General features: G+C 37.6%; 1 protein-coding gene across 19 annotated transcripts in view; it reads left to right on the top strand.

Annotated features, from left to right (window-relative positions):
- ATXN2 (ataxin 2) overlaps positions 1-19,030 on the top strand; it is a 126,079-nt gene that overhangs the window by 83,705 nt on the left and 23,344 nt on the right. For 15 of the 19 annotated variants that reach the window (XR_008291519.1, XR_008291516.1, XR_008291515.1 and 12 more), the window contains 5 exons: positions 2,189-2,493; positions 3,653-3,716; positions 4,824-4,976; positions 5,359-5,425; positions 18,647-18,831. Coding sequence is in view for 13 of the 19 variants with exons in the window: in XM_053205781.1 (XP_053061756.1) it covers positions 2,189-2,493; positions 3,653-3,716; positions 4,824-4,976; positions 5,359-5,425; positions 18,647-18,831 (774 nt within the window). In the remaining 6 variants the exon portion in view is untranslated. The remainder of the gene's footprint in view (positions 1-2,188; positions 2,494-3,652; positions 3,717-4,823; positions 4,977-5,358; positions 5,426-18,646; positions 18,832-19,030) is intronic. The other 4 variants (XM_053205776.1, XM_053205778.1, XM_027044383.2 and 1 more) reach the window with 1 other exon arrangement.

The following is a 19,030-nucleotide window of genomic DNA, read 5'->3' as shown; positions in this document are numbered from 1 at the left end:
TTTTTTAAAAAATATTTATTTATTTTGAGAGAGACAGTGTGAGTGGGGGAGGGGCAGAGACAGACAGACACACACACACACGCACACACACACACACACAGAATCCAAAGCAGGCTCTAAACTCTGAGCTGTCAGCACAGAGCCTGATGTGGGGCTCGAACTCGTGAACTGCAAGATCATGACCTGAGCTGAAGTCGGACACTTAATTGACTGAGTCACCCAGGAGTCCCTAAAAGAGTTAATCTTAAAAGTTCTTGTCATAAGAGAAAAAAAATTGTAACTGCACTTAACGGCTGTTAACTAGACATACTGAATTTGCAGTATATACATATATTGAAGGAATATGGTGTACATCTGAAACTGATACAATGTTACACATTAATTATAGTTCAATAAAAGATAAAGTTCAATTTTGGGGAAAAAGTCTTCAGTTTTCACTTAGGTTTACTTACTATACTGCAGGTAGGAAATACAGCAGAATGCTCAAAAGTATGAATTGTGCCTTAGTTTGCCCATTTGTAAGGTAGTGATAATAGTGTCTATATCACATAGGTCTGTTGTAACAGCTAAATGAATGAGTTTGTAAATCATTTAGAACAGTGTCCAACCACAGTATTATAGATAGATTTTCCTTTATACAAATACGACAACAGAAGTCTTATTTTTGCCTCAGAGACTCTTATAAATACTCAAAGAATCTTATGCAGTATACAGTTGGTCTGTTATGTTGGTAGCCTCTACTAAAGATTTATGTGAACAAATGGTGGCTTAAACATTAAGTGCCTATATTGTGGCTTAAATTGCCACCGGGTGTAAATAAATGTTCCTATCACCTTTTGCCCTGAGCTGCTTGTGGACTTTATAACTCTATTGGTGATGCAGTGAAGCTTGAGATGCATAATGCTGCGTGCCAAGCCTCAGGAGTGAGACTTTGACATTTGTTTGCCCGTCTCAAGGCTTGAGACATAGGTTGTGTCTGTTCAGCCTTGCAGTCCCTTCTTGGTGCTTGGAGCGGCTGCTTATATTCTCCTTGCCTCTTCAGCTTTTTAGGTGGTGCCTTTTTCCTTCTTTTTTTCTTGTTATTTCCTTCATCTATTTCTCTCTCTTTTCTTTGGAGTATGGCATCTTAAATCATCTTGGGACGGTGGTAGCATTGTTTTCTTCTGGCTGGCAAACTTAAAAACCTCAGCAACTATTTCATTGACATTTTTTGTCTCCTGCTTTTCTTCATGGTACTTGTATTTTGCAGTTTCCTTCTTTACAAGTTAGAAGGTCTAACTGACCAACATGTCTAGTCCAGTGTCCCTTTGAATCCACCTACTTCTGGCTTCCCAGCCCACTACTTCTTGAGTCCAGGCCCAGGACTTAGTCTAGCCTCCATAACGGTTGCTGTATATGCTCACTTGGCTCCCTCCATTTCATTTTCCGCAAGACTACTGTGTTCATCTTTGTGAACTACAAATCTGCTCAGTACTAAACCTCTTTAAAATTCTTCAGTGACTGCTCATTTTCCTGAGAATTAAAAGCTAGAGTCCTTAACGTAGCTTTCAAGTTAGTTTATCATCTTGTCCCTCTTCGGTGAGTTTGCCATTTCTTTACCCACGCATTTGTGCTTCAGCCAGTAGTGCTTTTCTGTTTCACAGTGTGGAGCCGTCTTCTTCTCTTCCCTTGGATTTTTAAGCATGTTGTTTCTTTAGCTTAGACAATTCCATTTTCCAAACTACTACTCCCCGCCCTCCCCCTTCCCCCCCACCAAATCTTTTTTACCTTAGACTCGATGACTTTCACTGAAGAACCTTTTTCTATAAGTTGCTTTTCCTGTAGGATCCCATAGCATTTACCACATTTTGTTAAGTATCTGGTCTCTCCCAGGTGATGGGCTGTTCGAGGATAGGAGGTCTTCTGTGTTTTCCATACCGAGCAGGCACAATTTCTGACACAGGGAAGGCAGGAAGTAAGTATTTAACTTTTGAGTTTAGGACGTTGGAGTGCTTAGATGACTATGGTTGTGTTGCATAGACATTGTGTTCTGCTATTACTGCTTTATAATAAAAACATTCTTAAAGTAATGAAAAAAGCCTTATTCGGTATATCTCAAGCTTACAAATATTAGTTTGCTTATACTCATGGAGAAAATTCATTATAAAGTTATTTAAAATATTTAAGCATAATTATTTCCTTTATTTAGTTACAGCCAAGTTCTACTTCTGAATCTATGGATCAACTGCTAAACAAAAATAGAGAGGGAGAAAAATCAAGAGATTTGGTCAAAGACAAAATTGAACCAAATGCTAAGGATTCTTTCGTTGAAAATAGCAGCAGCAATTGCACCAGTGGCAGCAGCAAACCGAGCAGTCCCAGCATTTCCCCTTCAGTCCTCAGTAATGCGGAGCACAAGAGGGGACCTGAGGTCACATCCCAAGGGGTTCAGACTTCCAGTCCGGGATGCAAACAAGATAAAGATGATAAAGAGGAGAAGAAAGATGCAGCTGAGTGAGTAGACCTTGAATTGAGCACATCCTGTTATTTGCGTAAATGTTTCTTAAAGGGTACAGGGCCCTTCAGCTCAAGAATCTGTCTGAACATTTGGACCTGTTTTGTAGGTGGACCTCAAGATACAAACAGCTGGGCTAAACCAGTGATGTCTTAAGTAAATCAGGTCTTTGCACTCTGCACTTCTCTTTTCCTTCCCCATTTTTGTTTCCCGTGGTCAAAAACTAGACTAAATTAAGAAAGGTTTTTTTTCTGTAAATGTACAAGGAGTTGAAAAATTAGTGGCTTTTGGGAATTCTGTCCCCTGGCCGCTCGTCAGTACCCACCTCCTGGCTCTGCTGCTGAGACCGGGAACTGTCACTGCCGAGAAGAGGAAGAAGTATCTGGTGCCCCTACTTGGAATTCAGCATGTTTTCTATCATAAACAGTGTTTTACTTAATGGTTAGATTTGTTAAGATAAACTTAATTCTGCACATTCAGTGTGTTATCAATTGAATGGATCTTTGTGGGCTAGCCTCAGAACCTAATCCAAGCTAACCACTGTTAATTCATTTGTTCTGGTCTCCATACAGTCCAGTTATAGCTGAACTTTTGGAGTGCGGCTTGTTGATCAAAGAGTGCTGCTGCTTAATTTGAAGCAAAAGTTTTTATTTCTTAGAGTCATGATTTTTCCCAAGGCATGTCACGGAGGAAACGCTTTGTCACATTAGAAAATACTGCATGCTAGGGGGCACCTGGCTGGCTCAGTCAGCAGAGGGTGCGACTCTTGATCTTGGGATTGTGAGTTTGAGCCCCATGTTGGGTGCAGAGGTTACTTAAAAATAAAATCTTAAAAAACAAACCCACATGCTAGAGAATTGGTGTATTAGGGATTGCTTTTAGGAATATTTTGTCTTATCAGTTTAAATATTTGTTGATTGCCTCTGAGAGAAGAACTATATGTTAACATTTTTTTTTTTAGTTGCCCCTTTTTGGCTGATCCTTATCAGATTAAAGAGTGGGAAATTCGTGCATATGTTTTAATGAAGAGGATTAGTGATTCAGTAAGAATTGTTTAATGTATGTTCAGCAGTTTAACAAAACAGGTATGGAAGACTTGAGAGAAACATAAGTTCCATGCAGATTTTACTGGCCCTTTTTAATTTTCCCCTGGTTTAGGCAAGTGAGAAAATCAACACTGAATCCTAATGCAAAGGAGTTTAACCCTCGTTCCTTTTCTCAGGTAAGTTTGTTTCTTTCTTTGAAGTAATCTAGTCTCGAAAATGATAAATGTAGTAGTAGTAGGATTTCCCCCATACCTGCCATCTAAAGTCAGTTATAGGATGCTGAAAAACCTGTAGTTTCTGTTCCTTTTTCTGTGGTCATTTATGAATACTTCTGAGCCATGGAAAAGATTCATGTTTTGTTTTGTCATCAGTTAGATGTGATCTGGGGCAAATCTTTGAATCTTTCTCGCTGGCTGGCTAGCGAGGCTCTCAGGTTTATAGATGAACTATTATTCTATTAAATTTGTAAGAAGATATTTCTTTACTTTTAGAAACACTTTCCAAGGGGCACCTGGGTGGCTCAGTTGGTTAAGCATCTGACTCTTGATCGGGTCATGGTCTCACAGTTTGTGAGTTTGAGCCCAACATCGGGATCTGCGCTGACATCGCAGAGCCTGCTTGGGATTCTCTGTCCTTCTCTCTCTGCCCCACCCCTGATGGCTCTCTTGTTCTTTCTTCTCTCTCTCTCTCTCTCTCAAAAATTAAGTAAACTCTAGGGGTGCCTGGGTGGCTTTGTCAGTTAAGCGTCCAACTTTGGCTCAGGTTGTGATCTTGCGGCTCATGGGTTCGAGCCCCATGTCAGGCTCTGTGCTGACAGCTCAGAGCCTGGAGCCTGCTTCGTATTCTGTGTCTCCCTTTCTCTCCACCCCTCTCCCACTCACGCTCTGTCTCTCAAAAATAAGTAAACAATTAAAAATAATTTTAAAGATGTTAAAAGATGTTAATGATGTTAAAAGATGTTAAAAGATGTTAAAAAGATGTTAAAAGATGTTAAAAACTTTCTCCAGTTCCTTAAGGATCACTTATTTTTAGGTGCTTAAAAAGCTGTCATTTTTAGTAGTATTATTGATGTTGGCAAATTATTGTAATAAATGAGTTGGCAAATTTCATTTCCTACATAACTTTTTCCTTTTATTTTAAACATATGGAAGTTTATTTTCTAAAGTTTTTTTCATTAAAAGGGACTAATTAAAAGTGAGTAGATCTTAGAAAGATGAGAAGATCAGTTTTCAGATTGCAATAATAGCTTTTCATCTGAAGATAGTTGATTTTTATTTTTATAGCCAAAGCCTTCTACCACCCCAACTTCACCTCGTCCTCAAGCACAACCTAGCCCATCTATGGTGGGTCATCAGCAGCCAGCTCCAGTTTATACTCAGCCTGTCTGTTTTGCACCAAATATGATGTATCCAGTCCCAGTGAGCCCAGGCGTGCAAGTAAGTCCTAGAATTTAATGTGCACTTACCCTCCCTAGTTATTTGTATTTGACCCCAAGCGCTCTCTAGGTATGGGGTGACTTGAGGTAGTGATGGCGAAACAAAAATACTTGAAAAGAGGAGGCATGTGATGGCATGGTATGTTTTTAGTATAAAATGTGAGAATGTTTTCTGGTGAGAAAGAAAGATGGTTTAGATTTACTGGTTTGGGGTTTGTCCTTTTAGGTGTGAGTGTGATTTTATTTTTTAATGACTCCTGGCAAACCAGGAGACCTCAGAACTAGCTCTCTAACAATATACCAGTAAGAGAAAATAGTAAAATATATTCTTACTATCATAAGAGCCTAATTTTCTTTTTTTTTTTTTTTTTAATTCTCTCAAGCCTTTATACCCTATACCTATGACGCCCATGCCAGTGAATCAAGCCAAGACATATAGAGCAGGTAAAGGTGAGAATAATCCTGCCTGTGTTTGCTTGTAAGTGTGCATGCTGCATGAATTAAGTAATATTTGTGGTTCAGCTTTGACTTTTGATGAGCCTGTACGCTGACTTGTGGTACCCAACACTGCCTAAGGTGTTCAGATGTATTTTTTTTTAATGTGTATTTATTTTTGAGAGAGAGAGTGTGCATGCAGCGGAGGGGCAGAAGATCCAAAGCAGGCTCTTTGCTGACAGCAGAGAGCCCAGTGCGGGGCTTGAACTCATGTACCATGAGATCATAATCTGAGCTGAAGTCAGATGCTTAATGTACTAAGCCACCCAGGCACCCTAAGGTGCATTTTTATGAACAAAACTAGGAGAGGAGAAATGCTCATCAGTTAGGATTGTTCACAATAATTCTTTGAAAAGAATAATTGAATTCTGAAGTTTTCAATGTTAAATTTTGAAGAGTGTTTGTTAAATTATTTTACCAAGTTGCTGACCTTTGAATTTTTTTTAAAATTTTTTTTCAATATATGAAATTTATTGTCAAAATGGTTTCCATACAACACCCAGTGCTCATCCCAAAAGGTGCCCTCCTCAATACCCATCACCCACCCTCCCCTCCCTCCCACCCCCATCAACCCTCAGTTTGTTCTCAGTTTTTAAGAGTCTCTTATGCTTTGGCTCTCTCCCACTCTAACCTCTTTTTTTTTTTTTTTTTCCTTCCCCTCCCCCATGGGTTTCTGTTAAGTTTCTCAGGATCCACATAAGAGTGAAAACATATGGTATCTGGCTGACCTCTGAATTTTATACTAACCTGCAGTTCCCCACCCCCATCCCTACTCCCCATCCAGAATTTCTTTTTGAGCAGAGGCCAGCTCACTTCAGAAACCATCAGAATCTTCATAGTAGAGGGATGTTTCCTCTTTTTAAGATGGCGTTATAGTACAGTATGGCTCTTGGTGTGAGAGAGGCACTTTATCTTCAGGAGGCAGGGTCATTTCTAGTAAGGGAGAACAGGCACATGTCAAGAACAGCACCTATAAACATATGCTATGCTCAGAAGATGGGAAGTGACCGGATAATGGGTTTGTCCATAATTCACATTTGGCAGTTATCAAGATTTTTGCCATATTTACCTGAGGGTGCTTTGTTTTGTTGCTGAAGTATTAAAAGTAAATCGCAGACATCATGCCATTTTATTCCTATGTACTTACTGTATATCTTTCTGAATTATGGACTTTTTTTTCTTAGATGGCCAGAGTGGTGTTATCACACTTTATAAAATAAACAGTAATTCCCTTTCATCTAATAAATTTATCTAATCGATTATCCTGATTGGATCAAAAATCACATTTTTAGGGGCACTGGGTTGGTTAAGTGTCCAACTTCAGCTTAGGTCATGATCTCCTGGTTTGTAAGTCGAGCCCCAAATCGGACTCTCTGCCTCTACCCCCACCCCTACCCCCAAACAAATAGACATTTTTAAAAAAATATTTTTTATAATTGATCTGTTTTGAATATGGATCAAAATATCTATACATTATTTTGTTTATTTAAAAAAAATTTTTTTAATGTTTATTTTTGAGAGAAACAGAGTATGAGTGGGGGAGGGGCAGAGAGACAGACAGACAGACAGACACAGAAACTGAAGTAGGCTCCAGGCTCTGAGCTGTCAGCACAGAGCCCGACACGGGCTTGAACCCACGAACAGTGAGATCGTGACCTGAGCCAAAGTCGGACGCTTAACCGACTGAGCCACCCAGATGCCCCTGATCTATAAATTATTACATTTATTACATGTCTTTGTAGTTCCTTTTCTCTTTGTTTTCCTGTTACTGCTTTGTGGCAAGAACCAGTTGTTATGTAGGAATGTCCCGTATTCTAGATTTGTGTCTCTACTCCTTGTGATGGCATTGAGTACTTCAGTTCAGGTTTAACTTTTTTGTAGGAGAGAGGTAAGAATATTTAAGATGATTATCAGTGCTTTATATTAGATCATTCAGGAGGTCCACAATATTGGTCTTATTCTGAGTATTGGTAAAATTAAGGGCTCAGGTGGTGATAGCCCAATCCTATCTTTTTATCTATCTTTTAACAAATTATCACAGGTCTTAGCTGCCTAAAACAATAAACGTAAATTATCTCAGGAGGGTCAGAAATTCAGGAGCGGTTTAACTGGGTGGTTCTGCGTCAGAGTCTCTTAAGAAATTGCAGCCAAGATGTTGGTTAGAATTGTAGTATATGAAGGGTTAAATGAGGCTGGACAATCTACTTCCAGATTCAGAGTTGTTGACAGGATAGTGCTGGTCATAACGTGGCAGCTGGCTTCTCCCAGAATGAGTATTCAGAGAGAAATTGATCTAAGTGGAAGCTGCAGTGTGTTTTACAACCTAATCTTGGAAGTGACATAACTTCTGCAGTATGCTGTAGATTACACAAAGCCAACCTGGAACAGTAGAAGGGGACTACACGGGTGTGAATACCAGGAGGCAGGATCGCAGGGGCCCATCTTGGTGAGCCTGTTTCATTTTACTACAATGTGTATAAAATAGTCTTTAAATGTTTGTTGTCTAACTTTTCCTTACTATCTGTTTCATTAAGAATTGTGTAAGTGCCAGTTTTCTGAGTGAGAAACTGTTGGTGTCTTTGCTACTTCCAAAATACTGTCTTCCAGAGTTACTGAGTCATGTCAGTGGTTTGATACATAGATAGACCAATCTGATTGGACTTGTTTTCATTTGTCAGGGATAGCTTTTTGATTATTTTAATTTTATGCATATGCAAAATATTTGTAAGATTGCAAAGTGGAATGACATAAAGAGATCATTCGGAGAAGTCTTGCTTCCAGCCCATTCTCTGCCACTTGTACTTTCTCTAATCACTTCTGTTCTAGTAGGTGCATCATTTTTTTTTTTTTTAATCATCAGCAGATGATCGTTTAAAATTATTTTCTGTTTGTCCTCACAGTGTTTATTTTTGTGAATATTCATTTTCTATAAATATATGTTTTTAAAATCGTTTTATTTAAATATAATTCACATGCCATAAAATCCGTCCCATTGAAGTATACAGTTTAGTGGTTTTCAGCGTATCAGAGTTGTCCAGTCATTGCTACAGCACATTTTAGAACATTTTTGGGGTACCTGGCTGGCTCGGTTGGTAGAGCATTGACTCTTGATCTTGGAGTTGTGAGTTTGAGCCTTACTTACATTGGTTGTAGAGATTACTTTTAAAAAGAAAAAAAAAAAAGACCATTTTTATCACTCCAGTAAGAAATCCTGTACCTTTTAGCAGTTACCCCTCCCCCTCCCCATGCGTATACACTCTCATACCCTAGGCATAATATGCTTGCTTTCTCTATAGATTTGCCTATTCTGGATATTTCGTATGAGGGAAAACATGTTGTATGTAGGCTTTTCTGCCTTGTTTCTTTTACTTAGTGAAATGTTTTCAAAATTCATCCATGTTGGAGCATTTATCAGTACTTCATTCCTTTTTATGGATAAATACTATTCCATTGTGTGGATATACCACATCTTATTTATCCGTTCATCAATTGATTCCTCTTTGGGTTGCTGCCACTCTTGAGTCTTATGAGTAATGCTGCCGTGAACATTTGTATGCAAGTTTTTGTGTAGACTTAAGTTTTTATTTCTCCTGGAGTGAAATTACTGTGTTGGAGTGTATGCATCATTTTATATTTCTATCAGTAGTGTACAAGGATCCCAGTTTCTCCACATTCTTGCCAATACTTGCTATTGTCTTTTTGGTTATATCTATCTCAGTGGTTCTAAAGTATCTCATCATGGTTTTAATTTGCATTTCCCTAATGACTGATGGTATTGAGCATCTTTCTGTGTGCCTATCAGCTGTTTGCATATCGCTGTAGAAAAATGTCTATTCAGATTCCTGACCTAATTTTTAACTCGGTTATTTGTCTTTTAATTATTGAATTGTAGATGTTCTTTATACTCTCTGTATACAAACCCTTTATCAGATAAAGTATTTACAAATACTTCCATTTGATGAGAGTTTTAAAAATTGCTTCATGGTGTCCTTTGTAGCACAAAAGTTTCGTTTTATTTTTTACTTTTTAAATGTGTATTTATTGTTTAGAGAGAGAGAGAGAGAGAGAGAGAGAGAGAGATTGAATGAGTGAATGAGCAGGGGAGAGGCAGAAAGAGGTGGGGACAGAGGATCCGAAGCTGGCTCTGTGCTGACAGCAGTGAACCGATGCGGGGCTCAAACTCACCAACTGTGAGATCATGACCTGAACTGAAGTCGGACTCTCAGCCAACTGAGACAGAGCCACCTGGGCACCCCTGGTATTTTTTTTTAAGTTTATTTTATTTTGAGAGAGACACAGAAAGAGCATACATGTGTGAGCATGTGAGTGGGAAGGGGCAGAGAAAGGAAAAAGAGAATCCCAAGCACCAGAAGCACCCTGTAAGCACAGAAGTTTTTAATTTTGATGCAAATTCATTTGTGTTTTTATTGTTGTGGCTTATGCTTTTGGTGTTATATCTAAGGAAAAACCATTGTCTGAACCAAAGTCACAAAGATTTACTGTGACTTTTAAAGAGTTTTATAGTTTGGCTGCAACATTTATTAGATTGATAATCCATTCTGAGTTAATTTTTTTAAAGTTTTATTCATTTAAGTGATCTCTAACTCCAACATGGGGCTCAAACTCCTGACCCCGAGATCAAGAGTCACTTGCTCTTCCTACCGAGCCAACCGAGTGCCCCATTCTGAGTTAATTTTTGTGCATGGTATGAGGATAGGGATCCAAATTCATTCTTTTGCATGTGGTTTTCCACATACCCCAGCACCATTTGTTGAAAAGACTGTGTCCTCATTAAATTGTCATGACGGGGCACCTGGGTGGCTCAGTTGGTTTAAGTGTCCAACTCTTGATTTTACTCAGGTCATGATCTCATGGTTCGTGAGTTTGAGTGCCACGTTGGGCTCTGTGCTGACAGCACAGAGCCTGCTTGGGTTTCTCTCTGCCCCTCTCCCACTCATGCACGCTCATGCTTGCATGTTCTCTCTCTCTCTCTCTCTCTCTCTCTCTGTCTCTCTCTGTCTCTCTCTGTCTCTGTCTCTAATAAACTTTAAAAATAATAAAATAAATTGTTATGGCATCTTTGTGTTAACAGTTTTCTTCCATCATGTAAAAAAGGAAGCATACTATATGTACTGTTCTGCACTTGTAGGGTTTTTTGTTTTAAGATCTGTTCCATAGAAATTACTGTATATTTGTGTATCAGGCTTTTCTCATTCTTTTTTTTTTTTCATTTTGTATTGGTTGGTTGTCCTATTGAATTAGTATGGATAGATACAGGTCCTTTTTCTGATGTGTGTATTTCAAACCTTTTTTTTTTTTTTTTTTTTTTGTAATCTGTGGATTATTTTCTTAAATGTCTTTGGAAGAACAGAAGTTTTAAATTTTGCAGACCATTATTTCAGTTTTTCTTATATGCTTATGCTTTGGTTTCCTGAATTTGCATACTCCAAGGTTGCAAAGATTTTCTCATGTTTTTTTTTCCTTAAAAGTCTTCTAATTTTCTCCTCAGATTTACCTTTGAATTTTTTGGTTCATAGTTTTTTCCCCACTCATGTAGTGAAGGAAATTATACGCATTTTCTTTCAGAATGTATACAGATTCCTTTTCTTAACATTTAAATCTCTCATCTATTTAGAAGTCATCATGTATACTGTATAAGAGGAATCTAGTTAATCTTATTCCAAATGGCTATCCAGATTTTTTAAATTAGTTGTTTTCTATAATTGGCATACAATAAAATGTATTCCTTTGAAGTGTACATTTTGATGAATTTGTATTTACTTGTACCCATGTGTTATTGCCTCATCAACCAAGGTGTAATGATTGTGCTTTGTGTCTGTTCTTTATCAAACTCTACTCACCTACCCCTGGCTTCAGGCAACCATTGACCTGCTTTCTCTTACTATGGATTAGATTTGACTTTTCTAGAATTTTTTTTATAAATGGAATTATATAGTATATAGTTTTTTGCATCTGGTTTAAACAGCATAATAATTTGAAAATATTTCATGTTGTCACCTGTATCAGTTCTTTTTTATTGCTGAGTAGCATTCCATTTTGATGATTAAACTATAATTTACTTGTTACAGGTTTGATAAATATTTTGGTTATTTCCAGTTTTGGGCTATTACGAATAAACATGCTGTAAGAGCATTTGTGTACTGGTGTTTGTATAAGTATTTGCTTTCATTTCTTAAACACCTAGAATGGGGATTTTTGGGTTGTATGGTAAGTACAATTTTAAATTAATAAGAAACTGATCAGTTGTTTTCCAAAGTGATTGTATCATTTTACATTCCAACTGATGAGTTGTGTGAGAGTTACAAATATTTTACATTCTTGCCAACACTTGGTATTATCTCTTTTTAATTCTGGCCAGTCTAGTGGGTGTGTTGTGGTGTCTCATTGTGATTGTAGAGTGTGTTTCCCTAATGATTACTGATCATGGGCAATTTTTTCATGCATTAATTGACTGTCAGTTTTTGCAAAAGTGTTCAAATTTTTTCCCTTTGTTCACATTGGGTTTCTTTTCCTACTAATAATTGTATTTTATCAGAAATGGGTGTTACAAATATTTTCTCCCAGTCTGTGGCTTGCTTTCAGCCAGGTTTTCATTTGAAGAGCTGGTGTTAAATTTGATGAAGTCCCATTTATCAAGTTCTCTTATCACTCATACTTTTTTGTGTCATTACTAAGAACTCTTTGCCTGCCCTAGATTGTGAATAGTTTTATATTTTCTTCTAGAAGTTTAATATGTTTTATCTTTTCCAAAATTAGGTATATGATCAATCTGAAATTAATTTTTGTGTAGGGCTTGAGGTTATGTTGAAGTTCATTTTTCCCCATATGTGTATATGCATATATTCAGTTTTCTCAGCACTAGCCTCTGTTTTACTTATTATCTCTGCATTTTCACAGAATTCAGTTGACCATATATATGTGGTCTGTTGCTGAACTAATTTTTATTGTATTGATCCGTGTGTCTATCCTCATGCTAGTATTCACTTTCTTGATTGCTGTTACTTTATAATAAATTTTAAAATCAATTCATGTAGGTGCTCCGGTTTTATTTGTTAAACTTGTTTTAGGTACCCTAGGTTCTTTGTATTATCAAATAAATTTTAGAACCAGTTTGGAATTCTGCATTGTATCTGAAGATCAGTTTGTAGGGGAATTGTGTCCCCCTTTAACAATATTGAATTTTCCTGTTCAGAAACATGGTATATCTCTCCCATTTATTTAGATCTTCAGTTTCACCGGTGTTTTGTAGTCTTTTTCATTGTATAAGTTTTGCATATATTTTCTTAAATTTATCACTTAGTATTTCATATTTTTATGCTATTGTTTCAGTGTTTTAAAATTTTTTAACATTGTTTACCAAGTATATAGAGATACACTTGATTTTTTAATATTGAGCTTGTGTCTTGTCTTACCACTTCGCTAAACACATTTATTGTTTCTATAGCTTTTTAAAAATGTTTGTCGGTTTATTTATCTTGAGACTGAGATGGAGTGCACGAGTGGGGGAAGGGCAGAGAGAGGGAGACACAGAATCTGAAGCAGGAAGCAGGCTTCAGGTTCTGAGCTGTCAGCACAGAGCCCAGTGCGGGGCTCAAACCCATGAACCATGAGATCATGACCTGAGCCAAAGTTGGGCACTTAGCTGACTGAGCCACCCAGGCACTCCTCTAGTAGCTTTTTTTTTAGACTTAGAATTTTCTGTGTACACCATCATAATGTAATCACTGTATCTTTTTCTTGCTTTATTGTACTAGCTAAGTCTTCTAATACATTACTGACTAGAAGTGACGTGATCCTTACCATGTTCCTATTCTTAGGATAAAGAACTTATCCTGAGTTCTTACTTACACTGTTATTATTATCTTACACTGTTAGGTACAGGCATACTCCCTTTTATTACATTCCACAGATACTGCCTTTTATTTATTTTTTTAAATAAAGTGAAGTTTTGTGGCAACTCTTTGTCAGGCAAGTCTAAGTCTGTTGACTTCATTTTTCCCACAGCGTTTGCTCAGCATTTGTCTCTGTGTCATATTTTGGTAATTCTCATTATTTTAAATGTTTACGTTATTTGTTTTATATACATATATATATACACACACATATATATATTTACACGTACATATATATATGATCTGTGATTAGTGATTACAAACTCACTGAAAGCTGAGATGATGGTTGGCATTTTTTAGGAATCAAGTATTTTTTAATGTATGCATGTTGTTTTTTGTAGACAGTGCTGTTATGCACTTACAGGCTATAGTATGGTGTAAACATAACTTTTAGAACGATGGGAAATGAGAAAACACACTTGACTCACTTTGTTGTGATACTCACTTTATTGAAGTGGTCTGGAACCAAACCTAGATATCTCTGAAGAATGCCTGCATACCGTTTGGTGTGGTTTCGATTCCTAATTTGCTGAGGGTTTTTTTTTTTTTTTTATCATGAATGGTTGGCTATTGACTTCTGTTAAATACTTTGTTATGATGATCGATGATCATATAGTTTTTCTGATTTGCTGTTATTTTGAAGAATTACATTTATTTGTGAATTGAACCAGCTTTGCGTTCCTGGCATCCCACTTACATTAGTCATAGTGTATTATCCTTTTTACACATTCCTGGATTTGACTTGATAGTGTTTTGGTTAGGAGGTTTTTCACCTGTGTTCTTAGGGGATATTGATCTGTAGTTTGCATTACTTTGTAATGTCTTTGTATCGTTTTGTTATCCAGTTAATTGTGGCCGTTTGTCTAACTTACCAATGTAGTAGCCTAAAGTTGTCATAATTTTTATTTTATTTTATTATTTTTTTAATGTTTATGTATTTTTGAGAGAGAGAAGAGACAGAATGTGAGTGGGGGTGGGGGGCAGATAGAGAGGGAGACACAGAATCCAAAGCAGGCTCCAGGCTCCGAGCTATTAGCACACAGTCTGACATGGGGCTTGAACTCACGAACCGCGAGATCATGACCTGAGCTGAAGTTGGACGCTTAACTGACTGAGCCACCCCGGTGCCCCTTCTTTATTTTTTTAATGTCTATAGTCTCTGTAATGATGCTCTGTATCTCATTTCTGGTACTAATAATTTGTTTCTCTCCCTTTTTTTCTTGATCAGTCTTGCTAGAGACTCATTAGAGAACCACTTCTAGTTTCATTGCTTTTTCTATATTTTCTATTTTGTTGATTTTTGCTTTTTATCACTTAATTTCTTTTGCTTTCTTTGGATTTAATTTGCAGTTTTTCTAGTTTCTTAGGGTGGTCGCTTCAGTTGGCGATTTTCAAACTTTCTTTTCTAAGAGAAGTATTTAAAGCCACAAATTTCTAATCATTGTCTTAGCTGCATCCCCAAAACTTACTATGTTGTATTTTCATTTTTACTCAATTCAGAATATTTTTTGTCTTATAATTTCTTTTTTGACCAGTGGGTTATTTGGCATTGTGTTGAAATTTCCAAATATTTGAATATTTCCAGATGTATTTCTGTTTTTGAATTTTAAATTCCATTATGGCCAGAGATCAAATTGATATGAAATACTATTTTTTATCATATATTAAGGGCCCATGTGCAGTTGAGTCTATTTCTGGGTTTTTTTGTTCTGTTCTATTAGAGTGCTTATCTCCGATAGGACTGCTTTTTCATCCAGCCACTCCCAGGTTTTCTTCTTTATTTTTGAGCTTCATACATATCTTGACTACTAAAAAAATAAAATAAAATAAATAAGTTTTTTAAAAACCTATTTATTGAAAATTAAAAAATATATATATAGCAGTTAGAATAGTACAGTAGTATACAAGTACTTTTGAAAATCATACACTCAAGGACAATTTTGTTTCACCTATAACATCCCTTCCCTTTTAGATTATTTTGAAGCATGTCTCAGATATATCATTTTATCTGTAAATAATTCATTTTTCTGGAAATATTAGGGCTCTTAAAACAATAAAACACCTATAAGTACCATTATCACCCCTAAATAGAATGAACAGTTCTTCCCTGATATCCTCAAATTTCTCTAGGTATCTTTAAAATATATGTATATTTTTACAATTAATTTGTTCCAGTTAAGATCCAAATGAGGTTTACAAGTTGCATTTGTTTATCATCTTTAAGTCATTTTTAAAAAATTATTTCATGTTGGGCTGTCTATTAGAAACATTTTTGAAAGGCTTTATCAGCTCACAACCAGTGATGGTCATTCATATCCTCACTGTCTTACACCCTGCCTTCACTGGATTATTTTGAAGCAATCCTAGACATCATATAATTTCACCTATCACTATTTCAGTGTGTATATTTAAGAGTTACAGACTCTTTGTTTTAAAAATCATAGTTAATAGTGCCATTATTCGCTCCTTTAAAAATTAGCAATTATTTTTTGCTATCCAGAGTATGAATTTCCATTACCATCTTTTTTAGAGAGAGCGAGAGCAAGTGGGAGAGGGGCAGAGAGAGAGAGGGAGACAGGATCCCAAGCAGATTCTGTGCTATGAGTGCAGAGCCCATTGGGGGGCTTGAACTCACGAACTGTGAGATCATGACCTGAGCCGAACTCAAGAGTTGGACACTTAACTGACTAAGCCACCCAGGTATCATTTAATATTAAGGTAGATTAAATTTAAGGAAAATATATACACTGTAGACTCAGGTATATGTCTGTATAAATACATATGCGTATGTGCAAATGAGTAGGATAGTGGTTGCTATTAGTGAAGAAAATGGTATGCAGACGGTGGAAGGGAGGATTTTGTTTTGTATAATTGAATTTTTTATGTTTAAAGATTGTAGGGGTGGCTAGGTGGCTCAGTTGGTTAAGTGTCTGACTTTGGCTCAGGTCATGATCTCACGGCTCATGAGGTTGGAGCCCTGCATCAGCCTCTGTGCTGGCAGCTCAGAGCCAGGAGCCTGCTTCAGATTGTGTCTCCTTCTCTTTGCACCTCCTCCACTGCCCTGCTACCATGGTTGGTCTCTCTCTCTCTGTCTCTCATAATAAACATAAAAAATAAAAGATTGTATTCAGACATTTTCTGTATGTGTAACTAGAATTTTAAATCTTAAGACTGTACACTGGACTGGCTTTCTAATTTTAATATGAGAGTCATAATCAAATATCAAAAAATAGTGAAAAGGTTCAGTTCAGTTAGTGAATTTAATTAGAGAACCTTTCATTTGATAAAAATGTTATAGGAATTTGGGGTGGCTTTTCTTTACTAAAAGGAATTGGCTTTTTCTTTTTAATGTTTTACTTAGTTTTGAGAGGGAGAGCGTGAGCAGGGGAGGGGCACAGAGGGGGAGACAGCATCAGAGGATCTGTAGTGGGTTCTGTGCCGACAGCATCAAACCCATGTGAGACTCGAACTCGTGAAACCCTGAGGTTATGACCTGAGCCAAAGTTGGACATTCAACTGACAGCCACCCAGACACCCCAGGTATTCTCAGGGCACCTCGGTGGCTCAGTTGGTTAAGTGTCTGATGCTTGATTTGGGCTCAGGTCATGTTCTCACAGTTCGTGAGATGGATCCCTGCATCAGGCTCTGCACTGTCAGTGGGGAGCCTGCTTGGGATTCTCTCTCCCTCTCTCTCTCCTCCACTCACTTGCGAGTGTGCGCGCGCGCGCGCTCTCTCTCTCTCTCTCTCTCCCTCTCCAAATAAGTAAATAAACTTAAAAAAAATTATGTGGAGGGGCGCCTAAGTGGCTCAGTCAGTTGAGCGTCCGACTTTGGCTCACTCAGGACATGATCTTGTGGTTCATGAATTTGAGCCCTGCATTAGGCTTGAGGCTGACAGCGTGGAACCCACTTTGGATTCTCTGTCCCTGTGCCCCCCCGTCCCTCCCTAGCCCCACCCAGCCCGCTCCTTTCCCATTTATGCACTCTCTCTCAAAAATAAATAAAACCTTTTAAAATAAAGTAAAATTTGTAAAAAGAAATATGTGGACTCTGAAGATCAAATTCAGAAAGCTATTACAATCTTCATTTTTCCCATTTTCATACTGGCTTTTCTGAATAGATAAAACGGTATATAGCTCCCCTAAATGTATACTAAGAAAATTCACATATTTAAAATAAAAAGCAAATTTTGTCACTAAACTAGTAGTTACTTGTATAATTCTGGTGATTTTATGAAGATGCCAAGTTATACCTTCTTTGTGCCTCATACCTTGTTGTGGGCAGTGGTTCATGGTTCTTCCCTCAAGTGGCTTTGTTAACATCACTCCGTAAACCCATCACAGACAGCAATCAGTGTTACAATAGACATGCAAGGGAAAGATACACAAAACATGCAGCTAGCTCTTTTGGGCAAACTGGGAAAGATACTACAAAGGAGATAACAGTTGAGCTGAATTCTTCTCCTCCTCCTCCTCCTCCTCCTCCTCCTCCTCCTTCTTCTTCTTCTTCTTTTTTTTTAGTAATTTCTGCACCCAGTGTGGGATCCGAATTCACACCCTAAGTATCGCATTCGCTACTGACTGAACCACCCAGGCACCCCATGAGTTGAATTCTTAACTAGAATTTTAACAGGAGGAGGACCATAGGCAGAAATCTGGGTGGAATAATAAAAGACGAAAAACATTTTTTAAAAAAGAGCTATTTAGAAATCTGCTACGTGATAGCATGTGATGCTGTGTTTTGAGAAAGCAAGAAATTGTGTAAGAATTCAGTGGTAGGAAATTAAGATGGAGTTAAGGTTAGTATTGGCTCTATATTGGCTTTTGTGAACTATTGTTTTTCTTTGTATACGTCTAATGCCTTTCTGTAGCAAGTGGCATAATTTGGCATATCAGACAGGAGTTATCTGAGTAGTAGTATGAAAGAAACATTTTATAGTGCTGTAAGAGTCTGATGCAGGGATTTGATCAAATCTGGGGGTCATTATAGAGGGTCTCTGTGAGGAAGTTGCTTTCAGGCTGACACCTGAAGGATGAGTCAGAGTTGTCCAAGCTGAGCTTCGAGAATCAGTGTTTGTGACTGAGGCCTAATAGCATGTGTGGCAGGAAAATAGCCCAGAGTGGCTGCAGCAGTGGAGGGAATGGTATAGCATGGCATTGGAAAGGCAGGCAGGAGGGTCCAATCATGCCCAGGCTCGTGGACCGTGTTCATGTGTTTGATTCTGGAGATGCTCTTTTCTAATACTAAGTCATCTTTTCTGCAGTACCAAATATGCCCCAACAGCGGCAAGACCAGCATCATCAGAGCACCATGATGCACCCAGCCTCAGCAGCAGGCCCACCGATTGTGGCCACCCCACCAGCTTATTCCACACAATATGTTGCCTATAGTCCTCAGCAGTTTCCAAATCAGCCTCTTGTTCAGCATGTGCCACATTATCAGTCTCAGGTAAGGCCGATATGACCGAACTCTTCACTTTTGTTCCATTTAAATAACTTCTAACTTTTAATATGGTAAAGGGGTTTTCCTTTATAGTTGTGCTGTGTGTTATGGTGAAGTAGATAGCTAAGGACTTGGGGGGTCTTTTTCATATAAGATTGCTGATCAATGTTAACGTATTTCAAAGGAAATAGCCAAAAACAGTTTT

The sequence above is a fragment of the Acinonyx jubatus genome, chromosome D3, assembly GCF_027475565.1.
Source record: "Acinonyx jubatus isolate Ajub_Pintada_27869175 chromosome D3, VMU_Ajub_asm_v1.0, whole genome shotgun sequence".
Taxonomy (NCBI): domain Eukaryota; kingdom Metazoa; phylum Chordata; class Mammalia; order Carnivora; family Felidae; genus Acinonyx; species Acinonyx jubatus.
This window is presented reverse-complemented; position numbering and strand designations above follow the sequence as displayed.